General features: G+C 42.8%; 1 protein-coding gene across 3 annotated transcripts in view; it reads left to right on the top strand.

The window, feature by feature from the left end:
• The window catches only part of Arhgap10 (Rho GTPase activating protein 10), a 252,142-nt gene that overhangs the window by 154,311 nt on the left and 85,654 nt on the right, over positions 1-12,177 (top strand). For all 3 annotated transcript variants that reach the window (XR_005872780.1, XM_040734823.1, XM_040734822.1), the window contains 2 exons: positions 772-859; positions 7,672-7,730. Coding sequence is in view for 2 of the 3 variants with exons in the window: in XM_040734823.1 (XP_040590757.1) it covers positions 772-859; positions 7,672-7,730 (147 nt within the window). In the remaining variant the exon portion in view is untranslated. The remainder of the gene's footprint in view (positions 1-771; positions 860-7,671; positions 7,731-12,177) is intronic.

The raw sequence follows: 12,177 nt of genomic DNA, 5'->3' as shown, positions 1-12,177 counted from the left end.
AACAGAATGTCTGCAACTCACTTTTAGGACAGATAAACTAGCTCAGTTGAGAGTAAATGACAGAGGTGCTTCCAGGGGCATCCAGTGTTCTCAATGGGTAAACAGATTGTGATGTTGGCATGAAGGATTACCCACAGGCATTCTTTCACTTAACTAGATTTTGTTTTTTACTTTATGTCTTAATTGCAACTCTTTTTTACTAATACAAAGAAATAAAAATTGTACATGTTAATGTAAAATGGTATATTGATACGTCTACATGTTTCTGTCTGGGCTGAAAACAGCTGTAAGGAATACAAATATAGGAATTCTCTCCCATGGACACGCTGCCATTTTAATCATCATTCTACCTTCATGGTGATAGCGTTTCTTAAGTGATAACACAGTGGATAGTAGCAGGGCCAAAGGGGACAAGTCATATCCGTTCTGCTGGTAGTGCCCCATGCTCCAAGCTGTGGCTGCTGAATGGTGCCTTTACTGCGGAGGTGACATTCGCTGGCTTGTTGCCATGCCTGGTTCATCCTTCTGCACGTTTCATCTCCGTGTCAGACCCTGTTGCTTTATGTCTCCCGTAGACTCTCTGAGGGATGAAATGTCTAGTAATACAAGGTAGCATATGCTGTTAGTCAAAGATTGCATAGAACGTTTTTCTGGAGAAGCTCAGGGTTAATTATCTGTTGTTTTCGCTGCTTACAATTGGAAGTTTCGTGAGGTTGCTAGGACTTCGGATGGTCAGATTTTTAACTGTTTTCTTTTTTGCTTGTTTACCAGATGCAAAAACATGCAATGAGCTGGACCTGGAGAATTCTGTAGATTGGGAAGTGAAGACAGTGACAAGTGCCTTGAAACAGTATTTGAGGTGAGCCTCTGTCACAGACCAGGCGCTCACTCCACAGGAGTGGCAGTGGTTATATTGACAATAAAAGGAGAAATTCCATGAGGTACCCAATAATATTCCAGAAAGCGAAGCCAGTAGTGATGAGCACTGTCTTGTTCCTGTCCTGTCGCTGTGAAGAGACATTGCGGCAGAGGCAGCTTAGGAAGGCATTTAATTAGGGACCTGCTTACAGTGTCAGAGAGTTAGTCCATGATCTTTACGGTGGGAATCATGGCAGCAGGTAGTCAAGGCGCTGAAGCAGTGGCTGAGAGCTCATAGCTGACCCATAAGTTGCAGAGACAGACAGGCAGACAGACAGACAGATACACACACACGCACACACGCACACACGCACGCACTCCCGCAGGCACATGTACACGTACACGTACTCATACACGTGCGTGGGGGTGGGTTGACACTGAGCCTGATGTGATTTTTGAATCCTCAGAGCCCACCCCCAGTGACACACCTTATCCCACAAGGACACACCTTAATCCTTCCCAAACAGTTCCATCTTCTGGGGGTCAAACATTCAAATCTATGAGCCTGTGCGGTTATTCTCATCGAAACCACTGCAAGCCCATAGTTAGGTAAATGGCAGCAGAGGAGCCTTGGACCCTGAAAGATGTAGAGCATCTCCATTATGCATGGTGCAGCAACAGGGAACCTTTTATTTGTGTTTTAAGTTAAAACGAGGGCTTTGCTTTAATTTGAACAGTATATGGTAAGACATAAAAGTATTTTTAAAGTTTCCTTACTAAGACTCATCCATTACAGAAAGTAATGTAGGGCTGGAATTAGAGAAGCGTTCCACACTGTAACTCTCGCTTCATTTCGTTAGTAAAGGAGCTTGCTGATTGAAAAGCTAGTGGTTTACTAAAGAGAAGCAATAGGGAATACCGATGACGGCTGAAATCTCTGCAATGGCTCTTGGAGGTTTGATGTTTCTGTGGCAGAAGGGGCAAGAGGTGGGCGTGCTTGCCCAGTGCAGGGCACATGTCGGCCGCTGAGACAGCTGCGGGTGGTTTTCATGTAAAATGACTCTGGCTTCCACGAGCATGTGCGAATCAGATTACGCTTTACTTTGTAGTTTTTAAAACGACATTTCGAATTATGAGGCCTGGAGAGGGAGTACAAGGAATCCTCACAGCTCAGTGTGCCGCTTGAGGCGGTGGCTCCCTGTTTCCTCATTCAGTCTTTTCCCTGCCACTTTTTCTTTGGACTAGAAAGATCTTTACAGTTTTATTACTGTACTAATAGATGCTTAAATGAATATATATTTAAAACAAAGACTTTTTAACAGGGTTATCAGAATATAATTATGGCGACAGCATCAGTGCCATTGGTATGTCACAGGTCACGGCATCGGTGCTATTGAGTGTCCCTCTGTCCGTGCTCACGATCTAGATGCTGCTGATGATCCTTTGGTTGGTGTGCTTTGAGTCTGACCTAATGTGTGCAACCCTTACCAGTGATGGTGTCTGCTGATGAACCCAGTTACTTTTAAACAGAGTCCTGATCATTTTCTGAGGCCCTTTATACCCTCACCGTGCCGTGCAGCATGCTTCTCTAATCTTCGTATTTCCTGTAAAATGGTTAAGCCTGTTATCTTTGCTGGGGTCAGGTTATGTCTTACTTCACGACTTTATTTAAGTGACCCATGCTCTCCTCCCGATGTGTCACAGCAGCTGGCCGCCACTGCCCGCTTGTCTTGTTTTTAAGTCGTACAAAAATTTGGCACAGGGTTCAGGTCTTGTCATCAGCTTTTGAGCATTTCATTTAAAAATAGTTTTCCTTCTTACATTCTTTGTTGTTACAGGAGTAAAAAACTAAAGCTAAACATACATCCTTAGTATCAGATTGCCATCAACCGTGATTGGTTTAGATGTGCATGGAGGTTCCCTGGAGAGATGGGTATTTTATGTGTGTTCATTGCAGTGTCCTGTCATTGAGGTATTCAAACAGTGGTCTCAACTGGGGTGCTTGGCCACCTAGAGGATATTTGATATTACCCGTGTGCATTCTGGAGGTTTATTTATTTTTATTTTATGTGTATGCCTATGTACCATGTATATGCAGTGCCCACGGAGGCCAGACAAGGGCATCGGATCCCTGTGGCACTGGGGTTACAGAGGCTTCTTAGCTGTCATGAGGTCCTGGAACTGAACCTGGGTCTTCTGGAAAAGCAGTCAGTAAGCTTGACTGCTGAGTTGTCACAGTTACTGGAGGGGGCATTACTGGCATCTGGTTGGTAGAGATTGGGGATGCGCTGTTTACCTACAATTCTTAGAACAAGAACCCTACTTTCTCTAAAGCATTTGATCACAAATGGCGGTAGTGCTGGAGCGGAGAAAGCCTATATTAGGTGGGCCAAGGAAAGAGTGGACGGGATAAAAATAGAATGGATTGTGTATGCTCCACTCTGGCAGGTGGCCTTGGATCCATTTACTGTTTGGTATACTACACTTAGTGCAGAAAAAGAGATTGACCGAAATGACAGTTGTTAATGGAAAGCTTGAGAGTAAACATTGATCTCTTGGTAGTAAATGGTGCTTCCTGCTTCCTGCTCCACGGGGCTTCTTTCTTCTCCCCTGTAGGGGAGTTAACTTGGTGAACAAGGGGCTTCTTATACACACACACACACACACACACACACACACACACACACACACACACACTTTCCTTTTGGGTCTTGATGCCCTCTGAAGCTAGGTCCTTATTACTGCTGATCTTGTGCTGCGTTATTTGATTTTTTTCCTACCTCCATATTCCTTCAGAGTTGTGGCCAAAGCAAGTCTGTTTCTTCTGACCTGAGAGACATTGCTGTTGGATGGGTAGAGGACGTGAGATCTGGAGCCTACAGGCTGGCCAGAGTGGAAATCCCAGCTCTGTCACTCACAACACCAGGGCATGGGAAGGAAGGAAGCCCAGAGTTTCTTCCCTCTTAAGCATTCGCCTTTGAATACTCCTTGCAGATTGCCAGTCACTGTTGCATGAAAAGCTTGAGAAAGGAAGGGACTGGTCCCGGTACCAGGCAGAGTCAGAAAGGAGGGAGTAGCCTGGCTGTGTCTTAGAAAAAGAAAACAGTGCGCAGTGAACCTACATGGGGCGCCTCCTTCGTTTTCTGCTGACCTGGGGCAGTGTTTTACTTCTCTGTCTGAGAGGCCTAATCCCAGCCCTCTGGGTGACGCCTTAGCTAGGCAGTTGGTGATTTTGATTGCCAGTGATGTGTTCATTGTCAGTTTCCCGTTGGGAGGTGACAGATGAGCTGTTTGTGATGTTCCTGGTCAAGTTAACTTTACCTGGAGGAAACTTCTTTTAAGTGTGGAAACTGGAATGGGTTTTTAGGGAAGGAAACATCAGCTTGAGTAAATATTATGATTTATATCCTCCAACAGATCCCAACGGGTGGCAAAGAGAGGTGGCGTCAGTTGGGTGGGAGGCTGAGGGAGGTAGCGGCTCGGTATAATAAAATTGGGATGGAGAACTTGTCATTTCTGTTACTGCTTCCCTAACATTAATGTTACTTATTTTTATATGCAGCATTGCCAGCTAGACATATGGCAGTGATATAAGTAGCTGGCAGACGATATTTAAACACAGATTCAGTCTTGCTGGAGGGGAAATGCTCTCCACAGTGTTCTTTTTCCTTTCCTTTTGACCCAGCACCTGAGCTTTCCTTCTGTGGAAATGGGTAACCCTTCCTTTCCCTCGTGACTTTCTGCTTGTCCAGACTTGGACATGAGCCGGGGACTTGACCTCTCCTTGCCCGTCGTTCTCTTGGTGGAGGCTGTGCTGTTTCCTTTAATTAGGAAGGGAAAGGACAGGGCAGAGAGGAGGAGCCGAGGCAGCTCGTTCTCTCGCCTATGGTTGTCGTTGTTGGCAAGTGCCGCTTGGTGTGCCTGGTCATACTGGCACCCAAGCTGTGTGTAACAAACATTGTCCTCAAACATTTTTTAATATGGCTTTGTTTTGTGAGTAGCTTTTCTTCATAAATCTCACCTGTATTTTTATTCTAAGTAGAAACATTGAGGTATGTGTACCGTTCACAGCTTTTTTTTGAAGTGTAATTATTTGGAGTGAGCTGCACATATTTATAGCGTATATCCCCATAAGCCTGATACCTTTAAACTCCTGTGAAACCATCGCCATAACCAAGGGACGGAGCCTGTCCATCACCCTTCTAAACCTCCTTCCAGTCTCCTTTGGGTTCCTCCTTCATGGCTTCATCAGTAGGTAACCATTTATCTGCTTCCTGTCTTTATGTGTTAATTTGCATTATTATGATCTTTATAAGTGGAAGTGTTCAATATGTACTTCAGAAAACATCAGTTTGACTTAGAGTAATTGTTGTGGCATGTTGGCATCCGTTGATCTATTCCTGTGCATTTGGGTGGTCTGTAGCTCTTGTAGCTCTTGGCTGTTATGCATAAAGCTGCTTAAATGTCTGTAGAAATCTTTGAGACAAAGGTTTTCATTTCTTTTGGATAAATTGTAGTGGGCAAACACCTGGACCACGTGGGAGGTATATGTTTAACTTTTTTGGAAACTGATGGGCTTTTCCAAATGTGATGCACTTCCTTGCATTCCTCACCAATAGTGTGATGGGGAATGTCCTTCTGTATATATGTTTCTCTTATTGGTTGGCGAATAAAACACTGATTGGCCAGTAGCCAGGCAGGAAGTATAGGCGGGGCGACCAGATGAGGAGAATTGGGTGCGGAGAGAGGCTGCCAAGGGTCACTATGTAGCCAAGCATGCTGGAGCATTCTTGAGTAAGATGAGAGCATGTGGAAATACTTAGATTAATACAAATGGGTTAAAAGTGAAGAGAGAGCTAGCCAATAGGAAGCCTGAGCCATTGGCCAAACATTTGTTTATAATTCATATAAGTCTCTGTGTGTTTATTTGGGACTAATCAGCTGTGGGACCAGGTGGGAAAGAACTCCTTCAACAGTAGTGTACAGGACCTGCCCTCTCCGTGTCCTCTGAATATTGTCAGCTTCTCTTACTTTAGTCATTCTAATACATTTATCTTGTCGCCTCATAGTTCTTTCAGTATGAACTTCCTCAGTGTCCAGAATTTTCTTGACGTGTGAACTTATTCACCACCATGTAGACTCTTAGATGGAGTGTGGCTTTGCCTTGGTTTTTGAGACTGGGTATTCCATTGAGCCTGGAGCTTATTGATTGGTTGGTCAGCAAGCTCTAGAAGGATGTTTGTGTGTCTGCCTTCCCAGACAGATGATATGTGTGTAGCACCACACTCAGCCTCTGATATGGCTGCTGGGGCCCACGCTTGGGACCCCATGTTTGTGTCACAAACACCTTACCCACTGACCCACCTCCTCAGCGCCTCTCTTTTTGTTGAAGTCAGAGAACTGCATAGGACTTGAACTTCGTACAGTTGACAGAGATCTGTTTCACAGTCCAGCGTATAGTTTCTCTGGCAAAGCAAACTGCCCATCTACCGGGTCTGTGTATATTGCTTTGGGTTAGTCATTTAATTAAAGGACATGCAGTTAGGTGGAAGGGGTGGGTTGTTTTACTCAAACATTCTGTGTCCTAACTTACTTTCTTTGCACGTGTTCTGTGCGTTTGCCCACCCCATGCAGTCTTGTCAGATTTTGCTTGTGTCTGGGAAGCTCTGCTGCTTGATCTATGAGTGAATGCTTGTTTTGCTCCCAAGGAGTCAGCCCTTTCGTCAGCGTGGAGCAGCCTTCCTTATCCCCGGCATTATTTGTAGCTTTTGCATCTATGTTTAAGTGTGCGCACATGCGTGGGTGCGGATGCTTGAGTGCTCATGTGTATTTGACTGTGTTTTTAAACATTTAGAGGGGAGCTCTGAGTCCCAGGTTTATGGCTCTTTGCCCTTCAGAGTAGTTCTGCAGATTGACCCTTGTTCTTGGGGGTTGATGCAGTTAACAAACCTGGCCTGGCAGAGTTAAAGGTTTTAACAGGATTGACTGAAGTTCAGCATCGAGCTACTCACAGGATAAAATATGCCACTGTTTGCATAATGCAGTTTGCAAAAACAAAAATAAATGCTGTATATATTTTTACATTGTCATCAGTTTGAGTTTATCTCCCTGCTTCACAGCCATAGATTACAAAGCCATCAGTTTTCTTGTTAAATGTTTCTTCTGAATCAGTGTTTTTCAACATTCATAATGCTGTGATCCTTTAATACAGTTCCTCATGTTGTGGTGACTCCCAACCTTAAACATTTTTGTTGCTACTTCATAGCTGTAGTTTTGCTACTGTAATGAATCATAGTGTAAATATCCGACTTGCAGGATGTCTGCTGTGTGACCCAAAGGGTCGTGACCCACAGGTTGAGAACCAGTATTCTGCATGTGCTTAGGCATTAAAATTGATACCAGTTATTTCAATAGAAATATCAAGAGGAGGGTGCTTGCTTTACATTTCTTAGCATTTTATGTGTATTATTTTGGAATCAATATTTTACTGATGCCTTTCAAAACTCTGCTTATATTTGGTTATATACAATAAGTTAAATATGTCAGCATATGAAGTTCTTATATGCAAAGTGAGATGTTTATAAAGGTACTTTTCGAGATGAGATATGAAACATGGCGTGCTTAGACCTGAGAAGAATTTGTGACTGGTTATTAGTTGGCGGTGTCTAGGAGAATCAACAGTTGTGTTTCCACGTCTTTTGCTATTTAAAGGTTAATGCAGACATGCACACGCAGTTTAATGTAATGTTGTAAGTCAGAGATGACTTGTTTGGATTGTTTGGTGATTAAACTGTGTTTTTCTTTTCCCTCCAGGAGTCTTCCAGAACCTCTTATGACCTATGAGTTACATAGAGACTTCATTGTTCCAGCCAGTAAGTATTATGTGGATATACAAAGACTCAGATTTGTGGTTGATGGTGTGCACACAAAAAATTTCCACATGAAAGTTTAACTCAATAGTATTACCATCTGTGTTAGAAGCAAAGACCGCTTTAGAGGATGGATGTTTTTCTTCCTTTAGAAACTGAGCAAGGGCTGGAGAGATGGCTCAGTGGTTAAGAGCACTGACTGCTCTTCCAGAGGACCAGGGTTCAATTCCCAGCACCCACATGGTGGCTCACAACTGTCTGTAATCCTGGTTCTAGGGGACCCAACACCCATGACAAAACACCAATGCACATAAAAATAAAAATAAATAAAAAGATAGCAAAAAGATTTGGTAGCAGATCACCCATGAGCATTAACAATTGCCTGTTGTTACTTTGACTCTGGTAGATGCTAGTCGGGTCAGGCCACAGCAGATTTTTGGCTACAGGGGCCAGTTCTGTCTGCATCAGACTCTCATTACACTGTGGATACCTAGTATTGGCATGAACAGAAGACCACAGGACCTCTGTAGGAGCTTGGAGAAATGGCAGATAGACTGGAGACAGTTTCACTTGTAAAGACATCTACATAGACCACACAGTCAGAGGAGTATCCTGAGATAACTACTTGATAATGAATTGTGTATGATATATGTTGAATGAAAAAGGCCAAGAACGGGTGAATTTTAATTTGAGGTGAGGTATTTTCTGACTCCTATACCCATGAGTACTTTGTGTCTGCAGTGTGATGAGAGTGTAGCTGGGGTCGGCAGAACTGGGCATGTTTCTGTCAGACAGCTCTGCTCTTGTTCATGCTGCTAACCATTCTTCTGAAGGGTACCGATGCCAGGGAGCTCAGGGTCTAGGAAACTGAGGTTGACAGGTTGTAGAAACCCTTACTTAAAATTAAAACTTCCCTCCGCTGGCTGGACTCTGCAGTGTTTGTTTTCATAGGCTCATTGACCGTAGCTGAAATTGTGCCCACACCTCCTGGGTAAATTTCATAGTTTAATTTGTTGAAAAACTTACAGCAATCCTATTGGGTCCTATACCACTGCTGCCCGAATACGGCTTTGGTTGTTACCTTCTTGTGCGGGCACGGCTCCAGACTGTGTAAGATTCCTAATTTGTTTCAGAAAGAGTTCACTGGGCTGGCAGCGTTACATGACACACAGAAAGGAATCCTTTGGGAAAGGCCAGATACACTTGTGTTCAGATTTATTCCAAAAAAGAGAATTTGTATGGCCAAGGAAGTGGGGAAAGTTGTCTTGGCAAAAACACAACTAAATGCTTAGTAGTTTGATTTCTTCCCTGTGACATATTTTGGTCCAACAAGAAAGAAATTAGATTTACTTGGAGGACAGTTTGGAGCTGTTCGTCATATAGCCTGGAAAAGCTGAAGCGTGCTAGTTTCCATCTTTGCATTCTGGAGAAAGACAGAGTGATTATGGAATGAGGTTTTACATCACTAAAGTTAGTGTCACAAGAATTATTGCCATGTGGGACTAGCAGTGGAGTGTTCAGAATCTAATGCCAAATGTCTTGTATCAGATGAGGAAGTTGCTACCCATCAGGAGGTAAGGAAGCCTGAGATGGTGGGATTCGCTGGTCTATTAAACTGTGTGTGTCACCTGTTGGGTCCATACCCAGTGTTTTGTTTTCCTGACCTCGTGGCCTTGCTGTAATAGTTTTCATACTGATTTGAATAACAAGGCTATGTAAATGAACCCTGCGGCTCCTGTAGTTACTGGCATGGACTCATACCTATGGACGTTTGGACCTATGTGCAGTTGCAGTTGGAGGGGACCCACGCTACTCTAGTTTAACAAGGAAAGCTGCACTTGTTAAATGGGTTTTCTGAGGGGTTCAGTATGTGTTTAGGGCAGAGCTGGATTTCTCCTCTTCTTTTCTGTGAGTTACCTTCCTCTACACTTGATGCCTCCTGGGACAGGGCCTTGCATTTTGCATATGTATTTAGAAATTTTGAATGCAGTTACAGAAATCAGATGGCCAAAATTACTCTCCTTTTGAATATTGGTGACCTGGGATTGTGGTTTAATTATCATTTCCCATTGAGAACAGCACAGCTTACCTTGTTTTGCGATGTCTGTGAGTAGCTGACGATTAAAATGACCCCACACACTGGCATGGGAGCTAATCTTTGACTCTTTTCCACTGTGTGGTGGTTGCTGTGTGTTCTGTGATATTGATAATGTGCTCTCCCCTTCACTGAGGGGTCTGAAGGCTTCTCCTGGCTGCCTTAATTTTCTTTCCTGTCATTTTCTGTTGAGAATGTGAGCTTTTCAAGTTGATAATACAAAGAATTTGATTCTGTGTTCTTATAACAAAATGTGTATCTTTGTGTTTGTTTGTTTTTTTCAGTCATGAAGCTATTGGCCGGTGGCTTGGGCTTCTTATTGGCTAGCTCTGTCTTAATTATTAACCCATTTCTATTAATCTAAGTATTTCTGCATAGTCTTAATCATACCAGAGAACACCTGATTCTCATCCTCTCCTCCTGGGATCACATGATGACTCCTACTCTGCCTATGCTTCCCAGAATCCTCCTTGTCTCCTACTCCCACCTATCACTCTGCCTCTTCACAGTGTGTCTGGCAGACTTCTCAGCAGAGCAGGAAACTTTAAACTGTCCACTTGTACCTGCAGTCTGTCAGTCATTTTTCTCTGTGTCCTGCAGAATGTCTGGAAGATTCTTCCATGAAGCAGGGACCCTGAGACTGGCCATTTTGTTTTGCAAGTTCAGCAGTCACTTTCCTGTGGGTCCTGCATATCCATTTTATACAGCAACAGTCAAACAGTCCAGGCAAGAGTGGTTTCTTGCCCAAATAGCTAGTCTTGCCATGTCAAAGGCAAACTCCATTAACAAGTTTCTTCGGTGTCCATCTTCCTCTCAGATGTAATTGGTGTTGCCAGGAGCAGTTGTATCTCACTGTCAAGAAAAACCCTAAACCATTTTAAATGCCATATTCTGTAGGTCTTCGAAAGGTTTGAAGAATACCTATCCTTCTCAAATATATCTGTGTATCTAGAAAACCTAACTAACCTAGGTATAAGTTTGACTATTATAGGTGACTATATATAATCTGTATTTAATTATGCATTACATTTTAAAAGCTCTGTATAAACATAATACAAGAGGAGAAATATACATATAACAAAATTGGTCTTAAATTTGTATCAATACATGAAAATCTATACCAATGCAAAGTATTCATGTCTATATCATATCCCCCTTTTTTCTTTAAAAGAAGATTGACTGTGATCATTAACCATTTTTAATCAGCCCTATTTAAATGAAAACAAACATTTTTAAACAATATTTGGAAATGTGGGTGTCATTCTCTCTAAACTGTTTCCTGCTGTTTGGGGGATCCTAGAAAACACAGAAACCTGGCCAAGTCCTTGTTGTAATAGTCTGCAAGGCTGCATCGTCACAGCTGTTGTAGATGTGGGATCACCTGGGCCACTGCTTCAGGGGGTCTTGCTTGATCAAACCATATTAATCTGGAAGGAATCTGCACCTTTTCATTTTCTGTGGACACAAACAAACAAACAAACAAACAAAAAGCCTCTTTTCCAAAGTAACCTGTCCTTAGACTTAAATTTTGAAGTCAAAGCATTTTTAAAATACATAGGTTCGAATAATCCAGCAGGATTTATAATCAAATATCTTTTAGCAGTTGTTGCTCCTTCCCCAGCAATTAAATAATTCAAAGACAACACAATAGCATGTAGTATCCAGACTCTCTGTATACTTTCCATCTTTCCATGCCTTTTTTACTACTCTTTATTTTTTTTCTTTTCATTTTATGAGACAGGGGTTCTCTGTTTATTTTTGCATTTCCTGGAATTCACTCTGTACATTAGGCTGGCCTTGAAATCACAGAGATTTGCGTGCCTCTGCCTCCCATGTGATGGGATTAAAGGCATGCATCACCCTACCCAGCTACTCTATTTCTTTTTTCCTTTATTCACAACACTTGATAGCTTGGTAAGAGCTTTGCTGAGTCAGGAAACCTACCTTAAAGCAGCTGTGAGCGTCTGCTTGTCTCTAGCAAAACAGAGACCATCCAGGAAAATGCTGCTACCAAGAAGCCGTTCTTTCCTGTGTTCTTCTGCTTCTAAAATCCCTTTTTAAGCTTTTGTCAGGTTTTAAGTGGAAATTTGTGCCCCAATTCTGGGCACCATTTTGTTACGAGCAATCTTCCTGCCAGCCTGGGCCCACTGCCGTGTCAGCCCCAAATGAACACTCAGACACCATAGTAGTTATAAAGCTGTTGACAGTTGGCTTGGGATTCTTATTGGCTAGCTCTGTCTTAATTATTAACCCATTCCTATTAATCTAAGTATTACCACGTGGTTTTAATCTCACCAGAGAATGCTTGACTTGAGTCCTTTTCCTTCTGGGATCAATGACAACTCCTACTCCCTT

Source organism: Mesocricetus auratus, unplaced genomic scaffold (genome assembly GCF_017639785.1).
Source record: "Mesocricetus auratus isolate SY011 unplaced genomic scaffold, BCM_Maur_2.0 Super-Scaffold_100041, whole genome shotgun sequence".
Classification (NCBI taxonomy): Eukaryota; Metazoa; Chordata; class Mammalia; order Rodentia; family Cricetidae; genus Mesocricetus; species Mesocricetus auratus.
The sequence above is the reverse complement of the archived record's forward strand: the minus strand, read 5'-3'. Positions and strand labels throughout refer to the sequence as shown.